Source organism: Aotus nancymaae, unplaced genomic scaffold (assembly GCF_030222135.1).
Source record: "Aotus nancymaae isolate 86718 unplaced genomic scaffold, 86718_ANA_hifiasm-v0.15.2.pri h1tg000043l, whole genome shotgun sequence".
Taxonomy (NCBI): domain Eukaryota; kingdom Metazoa; phylum Chordata; class Mammalia; order Primates; family Aotidae; genus Aotus; species Aotus nancymaae.
The window spans coordinates 5,548,303-5,574,563 of NW_026988457.1; the positions used below are offsets into that span (position 1 = coordinate 5,548,303).

Sequence of the window (26,261 nt, forward strand, 5' to 3'; positions counted from 1 at the left end):
CCAGCACTTTGGGAGTTCAAGGCGGGCGGATCACGAGGTCAGGAGATCAAGACCACCCTGGCTAACGTGATGAAACCCCATCTCTACTAAAAATACAAAAAATCAGCTGGGTGTGGTGGCACGCACCTGTAGTCCCAGCTACTCAGGAGGCTGAGGCAGGAGAATTGCTTGAATCCTGGAGGCGGAGCTTGCAGTGAGCTGAGATTGCCCCACTGCACTCCAGCCTGGGTGACAGAGCGAGACTCTGTCTCAAAAGAAAAGAAAAGAAAAGAAAAAGAAATGTCAGTGAACCAGCTGGGCTTGTGCCTCTTACTCAGAGCAGCCACCAGCAATTAATGAACATGGTGTTTCTTTGTTCCAATTCAAGGAGGACACTGTGTTACTCACAGGGTGGACCAGCATATAGCAAATAGGTTAGGCCAAGGTTAAGTTACACTCTTTACAAATGCAAACTTTCTTTTTTTTTTTTTTTTTTTTGAGACAGAAGCTCTGTCACCCAGGCTGGAGGTCAGTGGCGTGATCTCAGCTCACCGCAACGTCCTCCTCCTGAGTTCAGGTGATTCCCTTGCCTCAGCCTTCTGAGTAGCTGGGATTAAAGGCATGCATCACTACACCCAGCTAATTTTTATATTTTTAATAGAGATGTTGGCCAGGCTGGTCTTACACTACAGCTTCCCTAAGTGCTAGGATTACAGGCATGAGCCATTGTGCATGGCCACAAATACATTTAAGGCATTGGTTATCTATTTTTCTCTAAAAAGTTTTACCTTAACCAGCAGTGTCATGGACAAAGCATAACCCTTAAAGGTCAGTAAGTGGATCCTATATTGGAAAAATCAATATACAGAACCTTTCCTACGAGCTAAGCTTTGTTTGATTAGACTATTCCTAGGTATCATGACACTGGCGAAGTCCTGCCAAAAGTAAAGCTCTTATCCCATTATATGTAGGCCTAACCAGTTACAGTAACCAGAGAAGTGTTCATGCTAGAACCATTTTTTATTCAATATACTGTGTTTTTCTTTTTTGTGCATATGCAGGCAACTTGAGAAGCGTTTCTTTAAGTATTTTTTTTTTTACTTTGCAATATAATTTTTAAATTAAAAAGGCATTTTGATTAGAGAGGTTTTTTTAAATAGTTTTTTTTTTTTTTTAAAGAGAGGGGGTATCACTCTTGTTACCCAGGCTAGAGGGCAGTGGCATGATCATAGCTCACTGCATCTTTGAATTCCTGGACACAAGCTATCTTCCTGCCTCAGCCTCCTGAAATAGCTGGGAGTACAGGCACGAGCCACCATTTCCAGCAACATTTTTATTCATCAACAGTTCTGGGACCAAATTTGTAAATCTATCACAAAAGATTATTCAATGTAGCAGTACTATTGTGATAGAAGAATGTTGAATTTAGAAATAATATTGCTCTCTTTCTCATTTCCTGAGTATTTAGTATGTGCATATGTATATTTATGTCCAATATTGTGCTCTAACCAAAGAGCACCCCAGAGCTTGGCCCTTGGCCCCTCCCCCTTATCTATAATCTCTTCCTAAGTAGCTCCACCCAGTTCCAAAGTTTTATAGCGTAGTCATATGCGAATAATTCCCACATTATAGCTCTGGCTCTGACTTGCCTACAAAGCCGATACTCATGCATCCAGTTCTTAGACTTTTACTTTTGGATGTCTAGTAGGCATTCCAAAGCTAACGGAACCAACAGAGAACCCTTCAGTCCTTTTCTCTCCCATGCAAATCTGCCAGTTATCCACATCTCAGCCAACGTTGCTACACTCCACTTGGCTGCTCAGATCAAAAATCTGGCTGAACATGGTGGCTCATACCTGTCATCCCAGCACCTTGGGAGGAGGAGGTGGGAACACTGAGCCCAGGAGTTTGAGACCAGCCTGGCCTGGGCAACATGGAGAAACCCCATCTCTACAAAAATACAAAAATTAGCCAGGGGTGGTCACGCAAGCCTGTAGTCCCAGCTACTTGGAAGGCTGATGTGGGAGGATGCTTGAGCCTCCAAGGTTGAGGCTGCAATGAGCCATGATTCCACCACTGCACTCCAGCCTGCACAACAGAATGAAACCTGTTTAAAAAAAAAAAAAATCTAGGCGTCTCCCTGGCTTCCAACAACCAACCTGTCAGCATTGTCTCTACTTCAAGACATACTCCAAATCTGTTCCTTTCTCTCCATTTCTTCACTATCACCCTAGTCCATGTCACTGTTTATCTTTCACCTAGACCACCACCAGTAGTATTTATGCAGGTCTCGTCACTCCTCTGCTTAAAGCCCTTTGTTCTTATCTCCTGTAGAACCAAATCAAAACTTCTTGCCCTGGCAACAAAGCCTAACCTTATCTTACAACCTGACCCTCTGTCTAGGCTTCTGACATCCACTCCTACCGCCTATTTCATTATTTTCCAGGCACCACTGATCTTTTTTTTCTGTCCCTGTGATACAACAAGTTCCTCTGACCTCATTTAAGCAAAACTTTCCTTTGGGCTTAGAATATAACCCTGTATTAGCCCCAGAATTCTGCAAGTGATTATGTGGGAATTAAGGTAAGTCAGTGGTTCTCAACCTGGACTGCACAGTGAAATCTTCCACAGGGCATTTAAAAATACGGATACCCAGACCCCATTTGAATTGAATCAGAATCTTTGGGAGGAGGCCAGAGATGATTCAGTACTTCTGAAAGGCTCCAAATAAGTCTATGTGGCTAAGGTTGGCAACTCTGATACAAGTGATGTGCTCTTCTTCTCTATTTTTAATTGTATATTTTCTTGACTTAGATGTTTTTTGCTATTGTTAATATAAATAGCATCTAAATGTAGTCTCATCTCAAAAGATGTTTAAAAAACAAACAAACACACACATAAAACCCCTGACAGAATAGAATGGTCTGTTTTTCACAGAAAAGTGATGATAAAATGGATATAAAATACATGAAAAGGATTGGCTAAAGTATCATCCTGTACTTTTGATATTATGGAACATATTTAGATTTTAATAAGGAACTTTTTGTGGCTCATATGTTATGCTTGATCTTGCTTTGCATTGAAGTCCCAATCTTGTGTTTATATCACTTCACAGGATGCTACTGTTGACTTTGAGAATGAACAAACCTGTTTTAACACGACAAGAACTCACGGAAATTTGGTGGAATTAATGTTTCTAACAAAACTTGAACTTTTCACTGTTTTAAGTCAGAATATTTTTGGCAGCAATAGAACTTCCTGTGTCTATAAGAAATGATTTAAAATGAGGCTATAAGATCAAAAGACTTAGACATCAATTAGCTCATAGGCTACCTAAATATTGTCATATGTGTATAATGGAATCAAACATATGGATTATATTTCCATTAAAATAGAGTAGGGTTTTAAAGCAGAGGAGCAGAAAGCTTTAGAAAAGTCATTTGAATGTTCTTAGACTTTTATAGCTAAAAAGTAATTCAAGCTGCTTACAAACACCAAAAGCTAAAGGGTATGCTTCTGCCTAAAGAATTTAACGATTCCATAAAAGTACAGAATTGTCACCAGCAGTGGGAACTGGGGAAGCCAAAATAACCTGTCACTCTCCCACCTTGAAGAAACCTACTGTGCATGTGGGGTTTACAACAGCATCCCATTCTTGTAGCTCTCCCAATGGTTGTGGGCAGAATGAACCAAGGAGGGGCCCTGATAAGCTAGATATATGGCTGTTTGTTTGTTTCAAATCCCTATAAGCCCATACACTAAAGATTCCAATGGGATGATTAGAAGACAAGTTACTTTAGATGCACAGGGTTACCCTTGTTACTCCAGGAGGGAAGAAAGAGTACTTTTCCAATTCTTTTTGTTATTCCTTTGTAATTGAACTGCAAGTGACAGAGGGTCTTAAAAAGGATTTGGGAGTCCACAAGTCTCCACAAAGTCCAGGGAAGAGGTTGTGTGGTACCATAGGAAATAGGCACAGATGGCTTTTGACTTCTGATGACCTGAATTTGAATCCTGCTTTGAACACTAACAACTAAACAATTACCATCATTATTGTAATCATGGATACTGAGATGACAGTGAGAAAAACTTGCTGGGCCCCAGGAGGAGTAGAATTTTAGAAAATTAAGAAGTATGCATTGACAACAATTCCACGATCTAGTGGAAATTCAGCAACTGCCACAGAATTGGAAAGCCCAAGAGCTCCCTATATAAGTTCTTCTTTAACAATATTTCCTTCTTATATTTTTGCAATGAAATGAATATATTTGAACATTATTCATATCTTATCCTTCCATTGGTTTCATTATTTATGTCACTATGACCTACATTAAGAAATGCTTTTTCCAGGCTATTTGTTCAAACATCTTGCTTTAGGGCTTCCTTGTTAGGAAGATTTCAGATTTGACCTGGCATTTGCTAAGGACAATCTTACAAGCTTTTGTACCTGTGGTACCCAGCCTCCAAGTTGGCCCTCAATCGTCCCCACCTCCTGGTAGCCATATCTTGTGTAGTCAGTTCCTTCCCACATGATATGTCACTTCTGAGATCAGGTTACAAAGACTGCAATTTCTGTCTTGAGTGCATGTTCTTTTCTCTTGGAGCTCTGCCATATTGTATGTCAGGTACACATGGCAAGAGATTGAAGCTTCTAGCCAACAGCCAGAGAGAAACCAAGGCCTGCCAACACCTATGTGAGTGAGCTTGGAAGCAGATCCACCAACCTCAACCAAGCTTTCAGATGACTGCCACCCAGCTGACAGCTTGAAGTCCACCTTATGAGAGACACAGAGACAAAACCACCCAGCTAACATCCTCAGGCGCCCAGAAACTCTAGGACAGTAATTGTTTGTTGTGTGTTTTTTTTTTTAAGAAAAAGGAATGCATTTTTCAAATATATATATTTCCCTCCTTCCTGAATATGGGCCCATGGCACAGAAACCCATAGGCTTCAACATGCTTAAACAGCTCTACTTCTTTTTGTTTTTCTGTTCAGTCAGACAGCTTTTCATGAAGAGAAATAATAGTGAGTTAGAAAAAGGATTTCCTTCCTTGGGATGTAAAAAAGCAAAAGGGAGAATCAAATGCCTTCAGAATGCCCTAGATAGCAAATACAAGTCTATTTATTTTTTATTTTATTTATGTATTTACATATTTATTTTTGAGTCTCACTCTGTTGTCTAGGCTGGAGTACACTGGTGCAATCTCAACTCACTGCAACCTCCACCTCCTGGGTTCAAGTAGTTTTCTTGCCTCAGCCTCCAGAGTAGCTGGGACTACAGGTGCACACCACTATGCCAGGCTATTTTTTATTTTATTTTATTTTTTTTAGTAGAGACAGGGTTTCACTATGTTAGCCTGTTAGCCAGGCTGGTCTTGAACTTCTGACCTCAGGTGCTCTGTCTGCTTCAGCCTCCCAAAGTGCTGGGATTATAGGCATGAGCCACTGCGCCTGGCTGCAAATACAAATTTGCTATAAAGCACTTTGAACACTGTTCCACTGACTAAGTATAGTAAGAAGAAAATTTTACGCAAGTTAAAGAAGTTCCAGCACAAAACTTACCTGATTTAAAAAAATAAAGCAAGACAAAAAAAGTCAATAACCTAATATCATCTCTTGACAGAACAGATGCCCTCTTGGGGAGTATTCATATACAGTTCTACACCACACGACATCATTTCCGTCAATGACGAATTGGACTGCATATACGACAGTGGTCCCATAAGCTTATAATGCCATGTTTTTACTGTACCCTTTCTTTTTTCTTTTTTTTTGATGGAGTCTTGCTCTGTTGCCCAGGTTGGAGTTCAGTGGCGTGATCTTGGCTCACTGCAACCTCCGCCGCCTGGGCTCAAGCAATTCTCCTGTCTCAGCTTCCTGAGTAGCTGGGACTAGGCACACACCACGACCCCTGGCTAATTTTTGAATTTTTTTTTTAGTAGAGATGGGGTTTCACCATATATTGGTCAAGCTAATCTTGAACTTCTGACTTCAGGTGATCCACCCACCTCAGCCTCCCAAAGTGCTGGGATTATAGGCATGAGCCACCACACCTGGCCTCTTTTTTCTTTTTTGAGGCAGTCTGGCTCTGTTACCCAGGCTAGAGTACAGTAGCACAATCTTGGCTCACTGCAACCTCTGCCACCTGGGTTCAAATGATTGTCAAGCCTCAGCCTCCCGTGTAGCTGGGATTACACATGTATACCACCACATCCGGCTAATATTTTGTTTTGTTTTGTTTTTTAGTAGAGATGGAGTTTCACTATGTTGGCCAGGCTGGTCTCTAACTCCTGGCCTCAAGTGATCTGCCTGCCTTGGCCTCCCAAAGTGCTGAGATTACAGGCATGAGCCACTACGCCTGGCTACTGTACCCTTTCTTTTTAGATGTGTTTAGATACACAAATACTTGCCGTTGTGTTACAATTGCCTACAGCATTTAGCACAGTAATATGCTGTACAGGTTTGTAGCCTAGGAGAAATAGGCCATACCATATAGCCAAGGTGTGTAGTAGGCTATACCATCCAGGTTTGTGCAAATACATTCTATGACTTACACTTGATTCACTCAACCAATGAAATTACCTAACAATACATTTCTTAAACTATATTCTCATTGTTAAGTGATGCATGACTATGATTGGTTATTCTGGTATTGTGAAGTGAACCATATAAAGAACACTTTTACAAATGAAGAACATTTTCATCTAGAATTGATGCCAACATTAGTAACTTAAGTATTTCAGTGTCTCATGGCCAAAGTTCCATATTTCAGCTACCTTAGCAAGAAAACTCAAGAAAATCAATTTGCATCTAAAAGCGCCTTCATGGAGTTGGCCTAGTTTTGTGGCAGGCATCCCAGCTTGCTGAGAGAAGCAGAAGTTGAAGTCTGCCTCACACAGGATTGCTTGGTCCCAGATGAATAACCTGCTGGCATCCACTGTGAGCAGAGTGGTAAGCAGATTATGGGCAAGCAGATATTAATATTCTGATTAAACATTTTCAAACCTCATACTGCTATTTTAAAAAATAATTGCACTGCTCTTGAGAGCACTCTTATATTTACCATTCTAAAACCACTTTTAGCCTTCACTTCTATATATTCACCATCTTAAAATCTCTATCTATAGTTTATTTCCCAGGATCAAAGCTTTTCCCTTCACCACCTTAACTGCAATGTAAAATTCATGTGAAGATGACTTTCTTGGACAGTCTTAATAGTTTTAAGTCTTTACATGATACTTTCTTCCTTCCCAGATCTCTTCTTGAAAAAGAGCTGCAGTCATCTTTGGTCTCAGGTTCTATAAAAACCCAGCACGGCTTGGCAGGCCTCCTGGAATGACTTCTTATTTCCTGAGGACCCACTGATTTGACAAACTTAACAAATGTAAATAACAGAAGCTATGAAAGAGACATTTGCAGGAAGCATTCTGAAGTTATGAAGCAACAAAAGTTTATTAGACCACAAAAATTTATCTAGCACCATCCATCATGTAGAATATACAATTTAGCATGATAACAGGGAAAGTTATTAATTGTTATTAATTGAGGTCTACAGTGCACGTACAGGTTTCTAAACATCAACAGTCAAAAATTCTGGGTTACCACAATTTATTTCTGGGTCCAAACCAAAAAAGTCTGTTTATTTCTTGGGTGCACACTAAATGTGGCCACTGTGTTGGAGAGAAAATATGGAATGAACATTGTATGCTTACAAGATTGAGTGTTGGAGTCATCCATAATCTCCAATTCTAATTTAGCTTGCTGGCGACCTTCTCTAAAGGTGCTGTAGACTCTGGGCATCTCCCCCAGAATGCTTTCAGGCTGATGAGGGATATGGGTGCATGAGATTAAGGGCAGAACGTCTAGCAAACCACTTGCTTTACAGTTCAAATAAGGAAAAGAGGGAGGAGTTCAAAGAAGGTTAAATCTCCCACTTCACCAGTGATGTCCTTTCCTTCTGCCTAGGCAACAGACCTTCTTCTTTAGAACTGTCTTCTGCCCATGTGGTGGTCACTGCCTAGCTCAAGACATAGCCCTGGAGAGGACACAGAGGCAACAGGTTCAGACACTTGCCTCAGGGTCCCCTCAGGGGTCCTTCCAATCGTGCTTCCCCCAGTCTCTGAAGCATATTCCAGCAGCTAACATGTGGGGAAAGGGGGCCCTAAACCCTGCGCCGCCCAGGAACTGTGCTGTGGAGCCTGGCCATGTTCCCTTATTGGGGCAGGCATGAGGCAGTGACTAAAGGGTCCTAAAGCTTTCAGTGAGGGCTCTAAATTGGCTGGACCGCTCACTGCATCTTAGCCTACAGAGAGAGGGCTCCATGGAGCAGGAACAGAAGCATTGAGAGGCAGTGTGACACTGGAGGAGGTACTAAGGAGGGGGCGGCCTTCTGATCCAAGCAAGGATTCTTAAGGACCTCCTGACTCAAAACAACCACTTCCTCTCTTGCTCTGATTCGTGGACAATGAAGTCCCAAAGGGAGGCCCTTCCTTGTAACCTCAAAGGGAGGAAAGCCTGCTCACAGCTGGACAGGGGCTGCGGGCAGCTACTGTCCACCTGTCTCCCTTCACATCCTCCCCTCTACCCCCAGCGGCTGGTCTGGGGCGCTTTGGACGTGCTGCTTGCCTTGCGTTCCACTCTCCCTCCCACGCACTCAGTGGATGTGTCCCACTTGGAGAAGGCGAAGTTGGGTAGGGGCAGCCCTAGCGGAGGGCCACTTGGTCTGGGCACTTACTCACTTAAGGTGGAATGGGATGGCAGCGGAGCAGGCGACAGCCTAGGCGAAAAGGCGGCCCGGGGGCAGCCCAGGTAACCCTTGTCCAGCACCCGCCTGCAAGGAGCACGGGGCCGGGCTGTCAGAGCGCGCTCTCGGTAGGGAGCCCACACCCACCAGGGGGTGCGGCGGGCTAGCACTAAGGCCGGCCCTGGGAGGGTGGCGCCCGCAGCCCGCTCGCCCCGGCCTTAGGCTCTGAAACCCATGCCCAGGATTCCAGGGTGGAGAAGGGCAGCGGGCCTGGGCGGGCTACGCGGCCAGCGTCTGCCTCCGCCCCCTGGGTCCCGGCGTCTCGGGGCACTGACCTGCCAGTCGCCTCTCCCGGACGTTCTTCCACAGCAGATCCCAGGCTCTGGCCGTGGAGTCCCGCAAATGCTCACTGATGGATCTCCTGAGCTGCGTTTGGCAAGGTTTCCGTTTGCTGGTCATTTTAGATCCGTCCTCATAACGACCGGCTGGCTCGCCACCGCCACTCCCGCGTGGCCTGCGACTCAGACTCCTGGCGACTGGAGAGGACGGACGCGGCACTCCCGCCGGGGTCCCGGGACCCAACGCGGGTGTGACATGGGTCGGTCCGGCGCTGGGAGGCTGCGCCACGCGCGCGGACCGGGATGCCTGGCCACCAGGAGTGCCACGCTAGGTTAACCTCTGCGCTCGCCAACTCCTCTACTCCTTTCCCACTTTCCTTCTCCTACCCTCCTCCCCTCCGCTGGGCGCTCCTCCACTCCCCTCCCTCCCCTGCCCTCCCCCTGACTGCCTCGCGCCCCACTCGGTCTAGGAGCGTGCTTCCCCCTCCCTCTGTCGCCCAATCTGACAGCCTGGTGTCCGGGGCCCCCCACTCAAGGAGCTTCCAGCTTCTTTTCCAGTTTCACCCAGAAATCAGGGGCTGGACCATACTCCTCCTATTTCTTGATAGTTTCCTTTATTTTTCACTTTCAGAAACTGCCACCTTCACGACTACTACAACAACAAAAATTTATATATGCCACAGTGAAAGCATAACTCATCCCAGTTTCCCTGAATTCAAGTCACTTGAAGTCAGCTACTCGGTTTGGCTGACATTCTTTTGATGTTCAATATTGGTGATCTGAACATTATGTTAATCCTTCCTGACTTCTTCAATGAAATAGTTATCTGGCTGCAAACTACAATCAAATTAATATGGTTTGAAGTGTCAAAATATTTATTTCCATTGCATAGGCATTATGAGGAGGAAAATAGCTTTTAAATATTAAGATCAAACCATGAGGAACCTACCTAAAATAGATGTATATACTTTGAGAAAGCATTACAATCTGTATGCTGTTAAAGAAGTAGGTATTAGGAAGAAGTGAAATATGAAATACAAGAAATATGAAATATGAATACAAGAATTTTCAGGTATTTTAGCCAAAAACATAAAATAGGCTTGTAATTGGAAATTAACTCTGATTCCTGAAGGAAAGAAGGAAATGTATTGGCTCTGTAAGAAACACATCATCACTGAAGTCCAAGTCCACTTCCTGGGCTTCAGCTCATTCATAAGCAGAAGACAATACTATCTCAGGCCTCAGGGTGTCCTGCAATTCACAAAGTTCTGCTTCTGAATTGCTTTGAGGTCTTCCAAGAAAGTAACTGTGATAACATTTAATTAATTCAGAGTTGTGATTAATGCCTTACACCTCAGGTTTGAGGAGGGGAACAAATTTTTCAAAAGGAATTTCTGAATTCTTGAATCTGCAAAATTGCTTGAATCCCATTTCTTTTTAAATGTCTTTGTACTAGACTGCCAAATAATAACCAAAATTTAATCAGATATTCATTCTAATTTCAGGTGCTCCACAGGAAGTTTGAAAATTAAAAGTATTCAGTCCTTCCTCTATTTATATAAATCGTTACTGACTTAGGGAATGGAAACCAACAGTTACCTAATATATTCCCTCTACATTTCTGCTACACTTCTAGTAAATATTCCCTCCATCAGTTTATCTTGTTGGTAGAAAACAGGAATGACAGGGATAATGGTAAAAAAAAAAAAAAAAGTCTTTAGTCTTATTTTGTTACTTTAAATATTTAAAAATGTTAACTAGTGAAACATATGTCAGAATAAGCTGGAAAGTAATGAGATACTTTTTTTTTGGTACCATCCTGGTAAACCTTTGAAATAGTCAGTTATGAAGCAATAGATTATGGATCAGAAATGGACTTGAAACCATGGCAGCCAGTTATAGACTAATCCAGATTGCTTTCTGGACCCAAGCCAAGTACCCTTTTGATTCCATCCTCTGCTTTGTATGCATGTAGAGGTAACAAAATGCTCTGCAAAGAACAAGATTCCTGTTATCTTAAAGTGCCTGCTATACAGTGTAACAACAGAATGTTTAACAATTACATTCCCAGGGAAGCTGTGTATTTGACTTTTAGAAGGGAGCTCTTATTGAATCAAACAGAAGCCGCAGATTTAACATTATATACGTGGGAACAGAACAGAACCATTCAAGCTATTTCAGTGATCATTTAGCTTTCAAGAGCCTGGGCCCCTACTACTTTCTATTCTAACACATATTTTATATTCAGATGCCATCGATTAGGGGTTTTCCGTAAGTGACTAATTTGAAGACTAAATTCTGGCATTGCACATTTGTTTAGTTCTGGCTGTTGGATGGCCCATGAATTGAGAACTGTCCAAGAGAAGTCAGACGAAAGACGAAAATGATCTGCCCAGAACAGGTGCCGCCTGAGCAGTGTGTGCCACCCAGCATAGCCCAGCTCTCTGCCAGCCCTGGCTGCTGGCCCTGTTGGAAGAAACCACACAGCTGTGCAGATGGAGCCACCACAAACGCCAAGAGTTCTAACCTCAACAGGAACCTCAGGGCTACTTGGAGTCATCTGTACAGCATTCAGTCTCATTCTCCCCAGTATCTGTTACAAAGCTGAACCTTAGGTAGAATCCCCTCTGGGGCCTTCACCAGATGAAAATATCACCTACTTCAGAGAAAAGAATGCAGGTAACCCCCTAGCCCTACCTCCCTTCTTGCTTATTCCCTTCCCTCCCATCGCAGCAGAAGAGGTGCTGCTCTTTCTGCCTGAGACCCTGTCCTCCACCTGTGCTGGGCTTTCTTTCCCTTCTTGCCCTTACACGGATTTTGCTACATTGGTTATTTCCTCTCCCTCCCGCTATCTCTCCCTCTCCATAGGCTCAACCCTCCAGTCTCACCCTTCTTTTAAACAAACCAAAATTGAAACAACAGCAGCCATCCTAAAAACTACTGCCTCTACCCTGTGTCCCTGGGAAGAGAAGTCTTTCCTTGTCAATACTGTAATCTGGGCTTCCTCCCTTCCTCAGTGAACATGATCTTGCCAAGGTCACCAGTAATCATCTGGTTGTTAAATCTAACAGACATGTTCCAGTTATTGTTGTCCTTTCCAGGGCGCATGGACCATCGGATGCTGCTGCCCATTTCCTTCCTCTGACACAGGCTTGTCTCGTGGCTATCAGGCGACACCCTCCCCTGGGTTCCTCCTTTTCACGGGCGGCCTCACATGGTCCTTCTCAAGGCCTGACGGGCTATAGATAGAAAGTGTATGTGGTAAGAGTGTGACTAAAGACAGAGTCCTGTTTGATTCTGCATATGTTTCTGTTTCTCAATAGTACCTCCCCAGACGATTGCATTCTGGATTAAATGAAATAATCCATTTGGCACATAGAAAGGACCTAATCTATGCTCCGAACAACAAGACAATTATAATTACATTACAGTCCTAGCCCAAATCTATCCTGAGCCCTTTCAAGAAGCCTTCCCTGACACTCAACCTAAATAGCCCCATTACTCCTTCTCATGGCAATCAGTTTCGTTCTCCTTACAGCACTTCCACTTCCACTTCCCCACACTGTGTGTGTTTGTTTGTGGTTGGTCTCCCAGGCAGGTTGTGAGCGCCACAAAAGCTGAGGCCCTGCCTGTCTTCTTGCTTGTGCATCCTCAGTGCCTAAAACAGTCCCGGGCAGTCATGATCAGTAAATACTTGTAGAATAAATGAATGATTCTGCTTTAGGGTCATGTATTGTTTACCTTCCTGATGGGTATCTCCAAGACTTTCCTTCCAAATCTGCTTTTTCATCTCTATTTCCTATGCGAGTCACCTGGTGCTACCACCCATCTAGTGACACAGAGAAATCTAGAAGACATCTGAAACTCCTCCATACATCTTATGTTGCTTCGATCTTTCCCCCACCTCTCCATCTCCTGAGTAACTGATTTAGTTCAGGTTTTCTCTTTCCCTTCCCTGAATTTCACCATAAAAAGAGTCCCATTTGAAAGCTCTTGCTCCCACTGCACTCTATGTCTTTATATATTAGCTCTGCTTGAATGCCCTTATCCTAATTTTTTTTTTCCTTCACTCATCCTTCAAGATTCAACTCGGAAGTACTCAGATGTCATCTCCTCCTTGAGCCTTCTACAAATCCCAGTGGCTGGATGAGTTCCTCTACCACTGTGTTTCTGCCGTGCCTTGGGGCTATCGCCAGAGGAGCACTTATCAAAAAGCCAAAATCTAAGTGTCCTTACCTGTTTCTTCTCAGCTGTCCCTGCAGTCCTGAGTTCCCTCAGCTAGGACTAGTACAGGGCTTTTATTTCTCAATCCCTTGTGCCTTTTCAGTGAACCACACATAGTAGGAGTAGGATCGTTTACAGACTGAATGACTATTCCTATAGTTTTAGATGACTGGTTACCACTAGGATCTGCTTCTTAGTACAAGTGTACATTTTAAGGAAGCTAATGGTGATGTTGCTTCATTGTCATTAATTATCACTCTTTTCTTATATAATGTTTATTAATTTTAAAAATAGAGGTAATACATACTGATAATTATAGTTTTTAAACACATAAAAATCATAAAACATTAAAAGTACCTGCAATATTACCAAAAAGAGAACTGATAACATTTGAAAATTTTCCTTTTCTGTTTTTTCCTTGCATATTAAAGAAAATTGAATGAATTTTTATACCAAGTTTTTATTTTACTAAGCAGTAGATTGTGAGCATTTTTCCAGTTTATTTTCTTTTAAAATATAGTTTTTAATGAATATATAAACTTCTGTTGGATAAACACACTATAATTTATTTTAAAGCTTTCACAATTTTGGACATTTTTCTCCAAATTTCTAAAATTACAAATAATCCTGTGATAAATAACTTTGACAAATGAAAAAAATATATATATTTTTCTCCTTCTCTTACTGCTATGTAATAAGACCCATCACCATTGTCTCTCACAACCAGAGGCAATAGGCAGGACTTGCCACCCACCACTTACACAGCTGATTGGCAACAACTCTGCAATTCCATTTCATTTTTATCCCTTCCATTTCCCTCTTCTGTTCAACTCTGATTCTGTGCCATCACCCCCTACTGAAGAATGGAGAAGCACATTCCACTGCCTGCTTGCTGTGGTAATTTTTTGTTGGAAGCCTTTGCTTGAGAATAAAGCCCAGTTTCTAACTACACCAGGCCAGGAATCCTTCACCAAGAGCCCATAGTCGTGGTGCATTATTTCGTGTTGCTTGCAGCTTTGCTGTGGGGAAATGCCTTCCTTGAGGAGATCTGTTTTCCTTTGCTGCAGGATAGAAGGGTGAAGAGCTCTTGCAGCTCTTTCCCTGCATATTCCCTTCCTAAGAGAGATGGGGTGTAGCAACTCTTCCTTTGGTGTATACTTCAGGCTCCATTTCAGGATCCTGTTGTTGGAGGTTCTGAAATGCAATCTCATATTGTTTATTTCCTCATTTAAAAAATGTTGCTGAAGGTTCTGGAGAAGCTGACTTTTCAAGCTGGGTCCTTGGATCACAGTCACCAATCTGTGCCTGCCCTGACTGGCCTATCTGTGTGTCCCATTGCCATGCTCTGAATCTGCCAGTGTTTGAATGCTAACAATTTTGATTGCTTTGCAGGTTTTGTTCTGTTAATTAAAAAAGCATCAGGCTCCATGCTTTAGTGGAAGCAATATTTAGTGCTAGCTGTAAGCTCTGCATTGCCAATTAATAACTTTGGCTGTGTTTCATAGTTTCCTGATGTAGACTGGTAAATGCTTTGAATCTTCAGGCTTAATGTCATATCATAGTCATCAACTTTACAAATACCACAATTCGTTTCTATATTTTTATGTACACTTTGGGGGACCATGATTACCATATAGGAGACCCTGAATAAGTGTCTTACAAATTTCTGATGGCACTCACAGGCCATTGGATTAAAGAAGTTTCCAGTGATTGAAATCATCTTGACATCACTTGTGCCATCCTTTGGCCTGTCTGTTTTATAAAGGTTGAGTAAATAATTTAGCTTACCACACAATCTCACATTAGCATATCAATAGAGGTAATTTGTTATGACTGCCTTAGTATACATAGAGTAGTTTGAGACGTCAAACATACACTCTGAAGCATTCTTCCATTGCTATTGAGCTTCTTAAGGCCAATGAACACATCATCTGAAGAGTAGTGAAAGCCAGCCCCCAGCTCCCATGGGCAGTAGAGAGAAGTAGTTGGTGGCACAGACAGAGGAGGTAGCCAACTAGGTTCGTACCATGGCTCTGCACCTACTAGCTGTGTAATCTCTGTAAGTTACCCATTTTCTGAGTTCCTCAGCCTCAGCATCTACAAAATGGGGATTCTAATAGTGCTTCCCTCACAGCATTTTTGGCAAGGATCAAATGCAATAATACATGCAAAATATTTAGAATGGCGCCTGGCATATAATGAGCATTCATTAAATTTTAATTGCTATTTTTGTTGTTATTATTAGTTTGCCTAAACCATTTCTGAAATTCTCATGAGATTCCAGTCCAGCCAAATTCTGAATAGCATCATGTTAAACAGCAAGAAGTCACTAATGAGTATTAGAAACTAGCACTGGATTTGGGAAGTATGAGAATAGGATTCAAATCTTTGCTCTGGGAATGATAAGGTATAGGAGAGATAGAACCTATTTAATCTCCCTAAACATGGGTTTCGTTATCTGTCAAAAGCAGCAAAGAGCTCTTTGTTCTACTTACCCTGCTCATGCTTAAACTATATGTGAGAGTGTTTTATAATTCAATGTGTCATCAACATGAAAGATACTATAAATAATAGGAAAGTTTAGGGAAAATCCACATATGGAGGAGGTACATTTCCTACTTGCATGCATAAAAAGATATGTGTTCAACAAAGGTCTTTATTTCTAGAGTGACACAGGTTTCTCTTGGTGGTCCTAATTGTGTTCCAACTGCTGACATGAATCAAAGCTGATTAAGTATGCTTCTTGGTGTGGACAAGTGGAAGGGGCTGGAACCTTTGTCCCCTTCCATGGGGTAACCCTCCACTCCAATTATATTTATTCCATAAATATGTATTGAACAAACCTTTGGCATCTCTAAAGAAATGGCAGCATGTGTTCCACATTCTAGAGGAAAATCATTTGGAGATATTTCAGTATAAATTTCTACCCTGTTAATTAATCTAAGTAGGTATGGCATTTTCTTTAGGAATTCCATCATTAATAAGACCTTACTCTAGTTTAGCATGACCCAGGATAATGTGTCTTGTATGCATTATTTAATATTACAAGCATATGAGGTCAGCAGCTACTCCTAAGAAAAACAAAACAAAACAGGTAAAGAAAGAAACTCAGAAAAGTTATATGATTCAATCAAGATCGTCAATTAATAAGTTGCAGAACCAAGACCCAAATGTTTACCATCCATCTTTAAATCCAGTCTTTGGGAGGCTGAGGTGGGTTCATCACTTGAGGTTAGGAGTTTGAGACCAACCTGGCCAACATGGTGAAACCCAGTCTCTACTAAAAATACAAAAATTAATTGGGTGTGGTGGCACACACCTGTAATCCCAGCTACTCGGGAGGCTGGGGCAGGAGAATCACTTGAACTCCAGAGGCAGAGGTTGCAGTGAGCTGAGATCATGCCATTGAGCTCCAGCTTGGGCAACGGAGCAAGACTCCATCTCAAAAAAAAAAAAAAAAAAAAAAAAAATCCAGTCTCATTCTCTTTCTCCACAGCTCCCTTGCCATTCCCTGAGGCCACAGTACGATGGCCAAAGTTGTCCCTTTAACTCTATAGGCTATTTCCCCCCTAGTTTGTAGAATTTTGGAGGTCATCAGACAATCTATTATAATCAGTAAAGAAATGTCTTCTCCATCGGCAATGAAATTAAACCTGTTTCTTTCTTTAAAATAATCTAGAGTTAACTTGTATTTAAATCTATCATTAAGCCCTTGGAAAAAGTCTGGTTATCTAAAATGATTTCTAAGATTGAGCCCATTTTAAGGGAATGATTACTTCAGAGTAACTGCTCTCTGATTCTTTCAGATAAACAAGGGGTTACAAGGACACAGACTGGGTTCTACCAATGCCCTGCAACACTTCCTGGTTATCAGTAATGGACCTCTTAGGAGATTCAACAAAGTGTCCTTCAATTTATGATGTTTTAAAATGGGGGAGCCTCAAGAGGTAATTCCCTATTTCTTCAACAAAAATAGTTCAAAGGCAGTCGATTATTTTAAACATTAAGTGCTTTCCTGTTAGTGCCTTATGATAACATGGTTAATAAAGGAGAATTATTAGTTTTAAGAGTATCTGGGGCAATGGAAACTGCTTTTATTTTTTAATATACACTTCCTTCTGTCTACACAGAAGGACATACAATTGATCCTTGAACAATATAGGATTGAACTGTGGGGGTCCATTTATATATGGATTTATTTTCATTAAAAGTTACACTGAGTGTGCCTGCCTCCCCTTCCACCTCCTCTACTTCTTCCACCTCTGCCGCCTCCAAGACAGTAAGACCAACCTTCTCTTCCTCCTTCTCATCAGCTTACTCAACATGGAGACAACGAGGATGAAGACCTTTGTGATGATCCACCTGCACTTAATGATAGTGAAGATATTTTCTCTAGCTTACTTTAGTGAAAGAACATAATATATAACACCTATAACATAACAAAACATGTGTTAACCAATGGTTTATATTATTGGTAAGGCTTCCAGTTAACAGTAGGCTGTTAGTAGTTAAGTTTTTAGAGTGTCACAAGTTATACTTGGATTTCTGACTGTAGGTCAGGGGAGTAGGGGGACCTGGTTCCCCCAACTCCTGCTTTGTTCAAGGATGTATTAGTCCATTCTCACATTGCTATAAAGAACTACCTGAGACTGGCTAATTTATAAAGAAAAGAGGTTTAATTGACTCACAGTCAATTAAATCTCTTTTACAATGATGGCAAAAGGCCAAGGAGAAGCAAGCACATCTTACCATGGTGGAGAGGAAAAAGAGAGCGAAGGGAGAAGTGCTACACACTTTTCAACAACCAGATCTCATGAGAACTCACTCACTATCATGAGAACAGTAAGGAGGAAATCCACCCCCATGATTCAATCACCCCGACCAGGTCTCCCGCAACACTGGAAATTACAATTTAACATGAGATTTTGGTGGGGACACAGAATCAAACCATATCAAGGGGTCAACTGCACTTACCTTCCATATGAGAAAATACTATATTTTCTATATCACTTCACTAGTGCTCATTCATTGCTATATTTGTTGTAATTATTTTGTATACATTATTTTGCAAATACCATTTAAAATAAAAACACTTGATATTACTTAGTGTGTTAGACCATTTTTGTGTCACTGTAAAGAAATATCTGAAGCTGAGTAATTTATAAAGAAAATAGATTTAATTGGCTCATCGTTCTGCAGGCTGTAAAAGTGTGGCACCAGCATCTTCTTGGCTTCTGGTGAGGGCCTCAGGAAGCTTACAATCATGGCAGAAGGGGAAGGGCGCAGGAGGATCACATTGCAAGAGCAAGAGCAAACATGGGGAACAACCAGCTCTTGTGTGAACTAACTGAGTGAGAACTCACTCATCACCAAGGGGATGGTGCTAAACTATTCATGATGGATCTGCCCTCATGATCCAATCACCTCCCACTGGGCTCTACCTCCAACATTGGAAATCACATTTCCACCTGAGATTTGGAGGGGACAAACATCCAAACCATATCAATTAGGGGGAAATTACAAATCCAAATCCATCCCTGGAGTCCTGGGAAATCTTCTGGATTTAATGGATTTTATTGATAGCTCTATTTTATTTGTATAACCCTGGGTCTCTGTTTTACCTTTCTTTGCATCCCCTGTTCCCGGAACAATGCTTGGCACACGGTGATCTCAACAACAACAATGACAACTATCACCACAACAAAGGTTGTTGAATTTGATTTTCTTAATTTCTAGGTCTTAGCATAGCTGTCCCCTCTGGAGGCCTTTCCCGACCATTCCACGATCGAACTTCTCTAAACTCTGACTAGAACATATGACCACATAATATTTTATGATCATTTTGTATTCCTTGCTTGACTTGCCCCTTCACTAGATCGTAAATTTCATAAGAGCAAGGACCTTGTCTTTCTTTCCAGACACTGATTCCCAGCCCCTAGAGCAGTGTTTGATGCAGAGTAGATGTTCAAGGAATCACGTGTCATTTGCCAAGAAAGCTAGTGCCATCAGTGGAAATTATCAACGCTAGAAGAGTCTGTCCTATACTGGAGAGTTTAAATCTTTCAACTCAGAACTCCAGGACCTTTGTCTCCCTCCATTCACCCATCTATTCCCAGGGGCACACCCTGGCCAAGTCACTACCACTGTGCTTTCAAAATCTTGAACCCTTATCTTAGCTTCTATATGGACCTTGTATCCTTTTAGCATTTCTCATCTTATCTTGTGATCTTTGCTTTTGCTTTTCCTTTACTTAGTCAGTCCTTCTCCTTGACATCATGTCCTCCTAGCCTTGGGTTAAGCTCTGTGAACCAGACTTTCAATCACTTTCTTAATATACACACGCATGAGCACACATAGAGCTTTTTTATTTCTTAGTTATGCCATGCCTGTCTGGAAAAACCCCTCTATCCAGTCTTATATGCAGGCCACCATACACTGTCAATGAAGTTCCAGAACTGCACAAACTGATAACATGATGTCAACGGGGTGAGAATTATCAGCAAAATCTTTTCCATGTCTCTAGTGGGTTCTGGTTCCTGTTCTCCAGAAACAGTCACAGTGGCTAGCTTAAACCTTCATCACTGTCCTCAAGGCCCTGGGATACTTTCTTCCTCTTATCCTCAACACCAATACTTATCAGATACTCACAGAGGAAACAGAAGAACTGGCAATTCCTTGAATGCACCACACTCTCTTTGCCTCAGTGCCTTTGCACATATTCCTCTTGCCAGCAGCACACTGACTCCTTTTTGTCTAAAGTTACACCTAAGCCCCACAAAGTAATGGTTTCATTCCTAGATTGGATTATAACTCTCCTGAGGGTAGGAAGTGGATTTTTTTTTTTGAAACAGTCTCATTCTGTTGCTGGAGTGCAATGGTGCAATCTTGGCTTACTGTAACTTCTGCCTCATGGGTTCAAGCAATTCTCCTGCCTCAGCCTCCTGAGTAGCTGGGATTACAGATGCACACCACCATGCTGTCTAATTTTTGTATTTTTAGTAGAGACAGGGTTTCACCATGTTGGTCAGGCTGGTCTTGAACTCCTGAACTCATGATCCACCTGCCTTGGCCTCCCAAAATACTGGGATTATAGGAGTGAGCTACCACATCCGGCAGAGGCAGTGGAATTTTAATGTCTGCATCCCTAGTAGTGAATGCAGTGCTCAGAACACAGTACATGCTCAATATACACTTATGGAATGAATTAAGAATTGAAAACTGGGGCTGTAGAGTGGGCTAGAGAAGCTAGGTATACCTATGAATTACCCATCCAAATGTTGAAATATTTAGCATTAATTCATTAAAAAGATAGATATTAGAAAATGTATACGCAAACAAGTAACTATTAAGTCACAATTGATAAAATAGTCATGAATGACAGGAAATTTTACAATAGCCACACATTATGGGTGAATGTGATGAACAATGTTTTGGAATATTTAATCAAGCTGATTAATTTAAAACATTACTTCAGGTTCCCCCCCACAACAAATCTACATTTTACAGTTAATAAAACTAATGCTTTCATAAATTAACTCCCTCTCTCAGCCAGGGACAGTGACGCAAGCCTGTAATCCTAGCATTTTGGGAGGCCAGGCCAGAAGGATTGCTTGAGGCCAAGAGTTTGAGACCAGCCTGAGCAAACATCAGAGACTCCATCTCTACAAAAAAAAAAAAAAAAAATTAAAAACATAACATAAAATCTTGACGCCACTCAAACCAGAGTTGGAGTTTGGAGTGTTCTGTGTTATAAGATAAATGCACAGTCATCAGTACTTTAAATATATAATAAAAATGAATTGGGCTACTCCTAATATTTAGGAGTTTACCATGAATTTAATGTGCAAGTTTGTTGTGTGTCTGAATGGGAATACAATATATTTTCTTAAACGTCCCTTCTAGGGGAAATATATGACTTCCTTGTGGGCAAAGTGTGTGTGTTTTTAAAGGAGAGTAGAATTAACAATTAAGAAAAAGAAAGAGGAGAGAAAACTATAGGGTATGGATGAGAAAAGAAAGGTAGCAGTTACATGAAACCAGAGGGAACAGAGAGAGGCTCCAATACTACACATAAAAGTGCTGGAGCAGGAACAGAACCTGAGGGAATTTACTCTGGAGAGAGGTGACTGCAAGAGGTAAAAACTCTGGAGTTGAATCAGCTGGGCACCTTCCACATGGATGTAAGATGATCACAAAATGAACTGACTGAGGCCCATCTGAACCTCAAGCAGTAAAGGTTCTGGGTTCCTAGGAGATGAGGGGAAGAAAGGGAGGCTGAAGGGAAGGGCGGGGCAGGGGTCTGTGGGGATGGGTGGGAAGAGATGAGGTGTACTAAACAAAAGTCTACAACCTGAAGCTCCTAATAGAGAAATCTAGAAAGTAACAGGAATTGGGAACAGGAGGTGCTAGAATGGGATATATTTTTTTTTAAAGCCTTTAATTGAGCAAAGGGAACTAGGCAAAATAAACCTATGCTTCTCATGTGCATCAACAGTACAGAGCTGGTACCTCCGTATTCACTGCACAGTTATAAGGTTAAGCTGTGCATCTGAACACCTTGGAATGGTGGATGGTGACAGTCGGGGCTGGAGAAGGGAGCCCTGCCAAGGAAGATAAGGTGGGTAGTAGACTTGAGATTTCCCTCCTTGACCCTTAGGTAGTAGCAGCCAAGACTGAATACAAGATTATATAGCAGATAAAATGCCATGATTTCATCAAAGGAGCTTTGTAGATGAATAGTGGGAGAGTTATATACTAAATGTAATTCTTCAGTTTTTAATACCTTGAAGAATAAATCATGCTCACTGTAACCCTCACCCATGAACTATAAATTCATTCCAGGTCAGGTGCTGTACTAGTAAAACATTTTGCTCTGATCGTCTTTTCTCTACTCAGCATGGTTTTCTTGGTATAATAATAAAACATAGTAGTTTTCACTTGAGCCATTAACTGCTGTAGCTCACAAATCCCTTTCTGTTCTTCTCCTAATTTCTTTTCAATGCTTTTATTTTATTTCTTTGTGCCACCCTCATTTTTTAAATATCTTTATTAAGGTATTATTAGCATACCAAAAATACATCCATTGACGTATTTTTGGTATTTTTTTTTTTAATTTTAGTCAAGTGTTTTCTTAATACTGCTAGTTGGAGACTTTTATCATAGGGTTATATAGGATTCTTTTTCTAGGTATAGTATCATAGATAGAGAATGGCTTACACTTGCTCAGCATGTCAATGAATATATCGCTTATATGTATGTATCACTGGACTACTATTGTCAAAAATGCTTGCAAATAATACTTCTCGCCATTCGATTACTCTTAGCTTAAGAAAGACAGAAGCAAGGATAGAACTCTGTCACAGACCCTGGAGGGATGTAATAAAAATTTGGAGGCTGATGGCTAGCATGTTTGTTTTTAGATAACTGAAGTTCCCTATAGTTAATCTGGACACTGTAAATTTTCAGAGTAAGGTTATCTCCAAAACTTTCACTTTATTCTTCTAAAAAAGATTACTTAGAAATAACTTCATCTTCCTGTTTCTGATCGTAGCTCTCTTATTATTTCTAATAAGGCCATAAAAACTTAATCAGGTACCTGCTTTGGATTTTAATTTTTCTATTTTCCCTTTGAAATTTTCTAAACACCTGCCTAACCAACTAACCAAGCTTTGCTTCCTTCCCTGCCATTCATTCCTGCCACGTGATGCTGGGAAGTTTCCCCCTTAGTTCACTAAGCTCTTTAAACACCTGCAGCTCAGTAACAAGGATAGTATTGTCCGGCCTTTTTACTTAGCGATGAGTTGATTTACCTGTCAAGATAAACGTCACTGTACATATTATTGGACCTCTGGATTAATGCCTTATAAAACAGCACATTTGTACAGTCCTATGAGTTTCATAAACATCAAACACTGATTTCATTTGATAGGCCGGATATTATATCAACATTTAGTGAAAGGAGCTTACTGCTGGGGGTTCAAAGATGAGCTATTATGAAAGCTAACCTTTTGGATTCAAGCTCAAAGTTTATTTTCTGTAAAAGATTTTGAGTTATATAACAGGAAGTTACCCATGGCCTGTGAAAGAATACCACTGAAGTATCTGGTAGTCTAAGTCTGCCTTAAAAATACATTAAAATCAGTATATAGCCAAGTGATTAATGGCAGCATTAACAGCATGCACATTAGCGATCCTTCTGTCGCTATGGAGATAATATATCAAGAACAAGGGAAAAGCACATTTTTTAATCAGGTCAGAGATGAGCTTTATCATAGTTCAAATGACTTAATTTTTGACTACTTTTCTTTTACAAATTGTATGTTAGACATAAAAAAGAATGTTTCCAGATTTTCTTTCAGTTTCTTTCTAATAAAGCTCACATTTGGGTAAAAAATTCAAATTGAGTTTTGAAACCTGCAGATGGCTCTCTGCCTTAAACAGTTAATGCCACATACAAGCTGGCTTCAATTATATTCAGTCTAGGATATCTGCGACCCAGTTAACTGCAGTAAGGTGAAAAAGATTAAAACTATCACTTCCCAAAGGTGAGCAGCTCTCAAAAAAAAAAATGAAGGACAAAAAAATTTTTAGACAGTAAAAACAACCATACAACTTACCTCAGGTATTAGAAGCCCCAGCAGTAAGCTCCTTATGGTTTCATTGCCATTTGTTTAATTCTCGAGTGTCCCATTGTGAGATTTGCTGTAAGCTGCTCTATTTCTGCTTTCAACCTCCTGAGAAAAGCATCCCAAAGTAAGATGGCAGCAGGCTGCCTATGTAGCATGCCTTTATCTTATTATATAATGTAATTCAACTAGAGGAAATTTTGGGGAAAACTCAGTTCTCACAGAGTGTTTTTTTCCTGCCTGTATCCAATATTGTAGCGGAGTGTGATAAAGATTTCAAATTGAACTACGTTTAAGAAAGTGTGTTGTTTTAGGTGATTTTAAGAATTTAGTAATCTCTCACACTTAATTAATGCATATTAATTTAGATCTGACACAGCCAGATATGTGGCCATTTGGAAAAAGTGTTTCAAGGGTCTGGTAGCTGTAAGAACTCTCCCCAGCTTCCTGATAATGTGGTTTGGGGTTTCCTTCCTCTTTGTCTTTCTTATTACTGCTGCTTGGTACCGTTGTACCCCCGTCTCTCCCCCTTACTTCAAACATTTCTTATCTCAGGGGAGTAAACCCCATGACTCATATCTGCCTCCACTTCCTCCTTGAAACTCCCATCAACTCTTCTCAATGTGTCCCCAGCGAGGTCACATCTAACCAGCCTCCCTCCTCAATCCTGGCCCAGTGCCTATAACATAGAAAAGCTCTTTCAGTGAAATGGTACTCTTGAGAATCATAGATAGATCTACGCCAGCACTGTTCATACTCAAATGTCATAATTAACATTCACTCAGTCAACAAATATTTGTTGGGTACCTTCTGTGTACCAGACACTGTGTTGGGCACACAGTATAATGGCATTATATACATGCAGCTCTGTATTTCACTATGGGCTTTCAAAAATTAAGAAAAATAATGAGTGACTAGGGTGAAACAATTTATCCCTGTTTCCTCCTTGCTGTTTTTAGCAGGAAACAGCAGCAGCACCACCACCTTTCAAAGTATGAAGTTCAGGAAACATTTACTGGACATCTACTACATCCTGGGCTCTGTGCTTGGTGCTGGAAATAGCACCATAGGGACAAAAGGACCTGTGCTGTGAAGGGTCTTAAACAAGAGTGTAGACTAGGAAAGCTTTGAGAATGAGCGTCTGGACAGAAACAAGGTGGTGGCTGCGGATATGGGGCAAGCTAACCAACCCAGGAGCAGCTCAGACCCAGGTGCAGCACTCGGAGGAGCCGGCCCAACATTTGGTGTCTCCCATGGGGTTAGGCAGGCAGGAGTTTCCAGCCTTCGGGAAACACTTCTGGGAGGCCCTCCCCATATTCCCTGTTAGAGATTCCAGCACAACTCCTATATATCCCCTACTGGCATCTCTGATCAAGACCATGGGAGCCACCAGTACTTTGGAGCCCTTGTGAGCTGCAGACTTGGGAAGTGAGTGAGGCTACCAGATTTAGCAAATAGACACACAGGATGCTTAGTTCAATTTGAATTCCAAGTAAACAACAAATAATTTTTTCCTCTATGTCCCATAAAACGCATTGGGGTCTGTATTACCGTTCTGCATTTATCCCACCACTCTACAAGTGGGGTCACATCTTCACTTCTGTTTAGTGTCACCAGGCATCCTAGACCAATTCAGAAGTAGCTCCTCCCACCCTTGTCAGCTTCTGAAAGAATTGTGACATTTGGCAGGTGCCTCTGTTGTTTTCTTTTTCTGCTGACACGGATGAAATCTTACCTGCTCCTTGATCTCCATTGCCAAATTAAATTTGGTCTTTTGCAGTGAAAATGCATACCACTCTTGCTGAGGTTTTCTCCCTTCAAGTACCTTGAAAAATCACCATCTTTATTCCATTTCAGTGCACTTGACGTTAGTTACCAAAAAAATACTGCCCGCTTCAAAAAAGCTTACATCTAAGTTAAGAACGTTTTCTAATGGAGTCTTATTTGTCTGTCCTGAGCAAAGTTAATGGTGTGGAAACAGATCTGGTGGTTCAAAGCAAATGGAAATCAACTTGAGAACGTATTTTTCTTCTAGTCAGCTGTCACTTGTTTTAGGATTATACAAAGGATCTGAAAGCTCACTTTCTATTTGTTAAAAAATGTGTATAAATGTTCATACATGCATATATACATGTATTACATACACTTTTTACATAAAGTTTTTTTGAAGGCAGTTCGAAGAAATTTCCCTTGCTTTGAGAGATACTTATAATTAATAGAACAGAGAATCCCTGGGCTTGGCTCACAGTTGTCCCTTATTAAACATCTGTTAAGTGATTCAAGAAATATCAATCGATTCATAAACTTTAAATGTTTTAACCTTAATTTCTCCAGATGTTTCTAGTGTTATA

The 26,261-nt window shown here is 41.2% G+C and overlaps 1 protein-coding gene across 10 annotated transcripts in view; it reads right to left on the reverse strand.

The window, feature by feature from the left end:
* Window positions 1-26,261, reverse strand: part of STARD13 (StAR related lipid transfer domain containing 13) — a 557,207-nt gene that overhangs the window by 243,775 nt on the left and 287,171 nt on the right. Inside the window, exon 1 of one of the 10 annotated variants that reach the window (XM_012465550.3) lies at window positions 9,059-9,429. The exons of the other annotated variants lie outside the window; for them this stretch is intronic. Coding sequence (XP_012320973.2) covers window positions 9,059-9,182 — 124 coding nt within the window. The 5' untranslated portion in view covers window positions 9,183-9,429. Of the gene's footprint in view, window positions 1-9,058; window positions 9,430-26,261 lie in introns of those variants that run through there. 10 annotated transcript variants of the gene reach the window in all.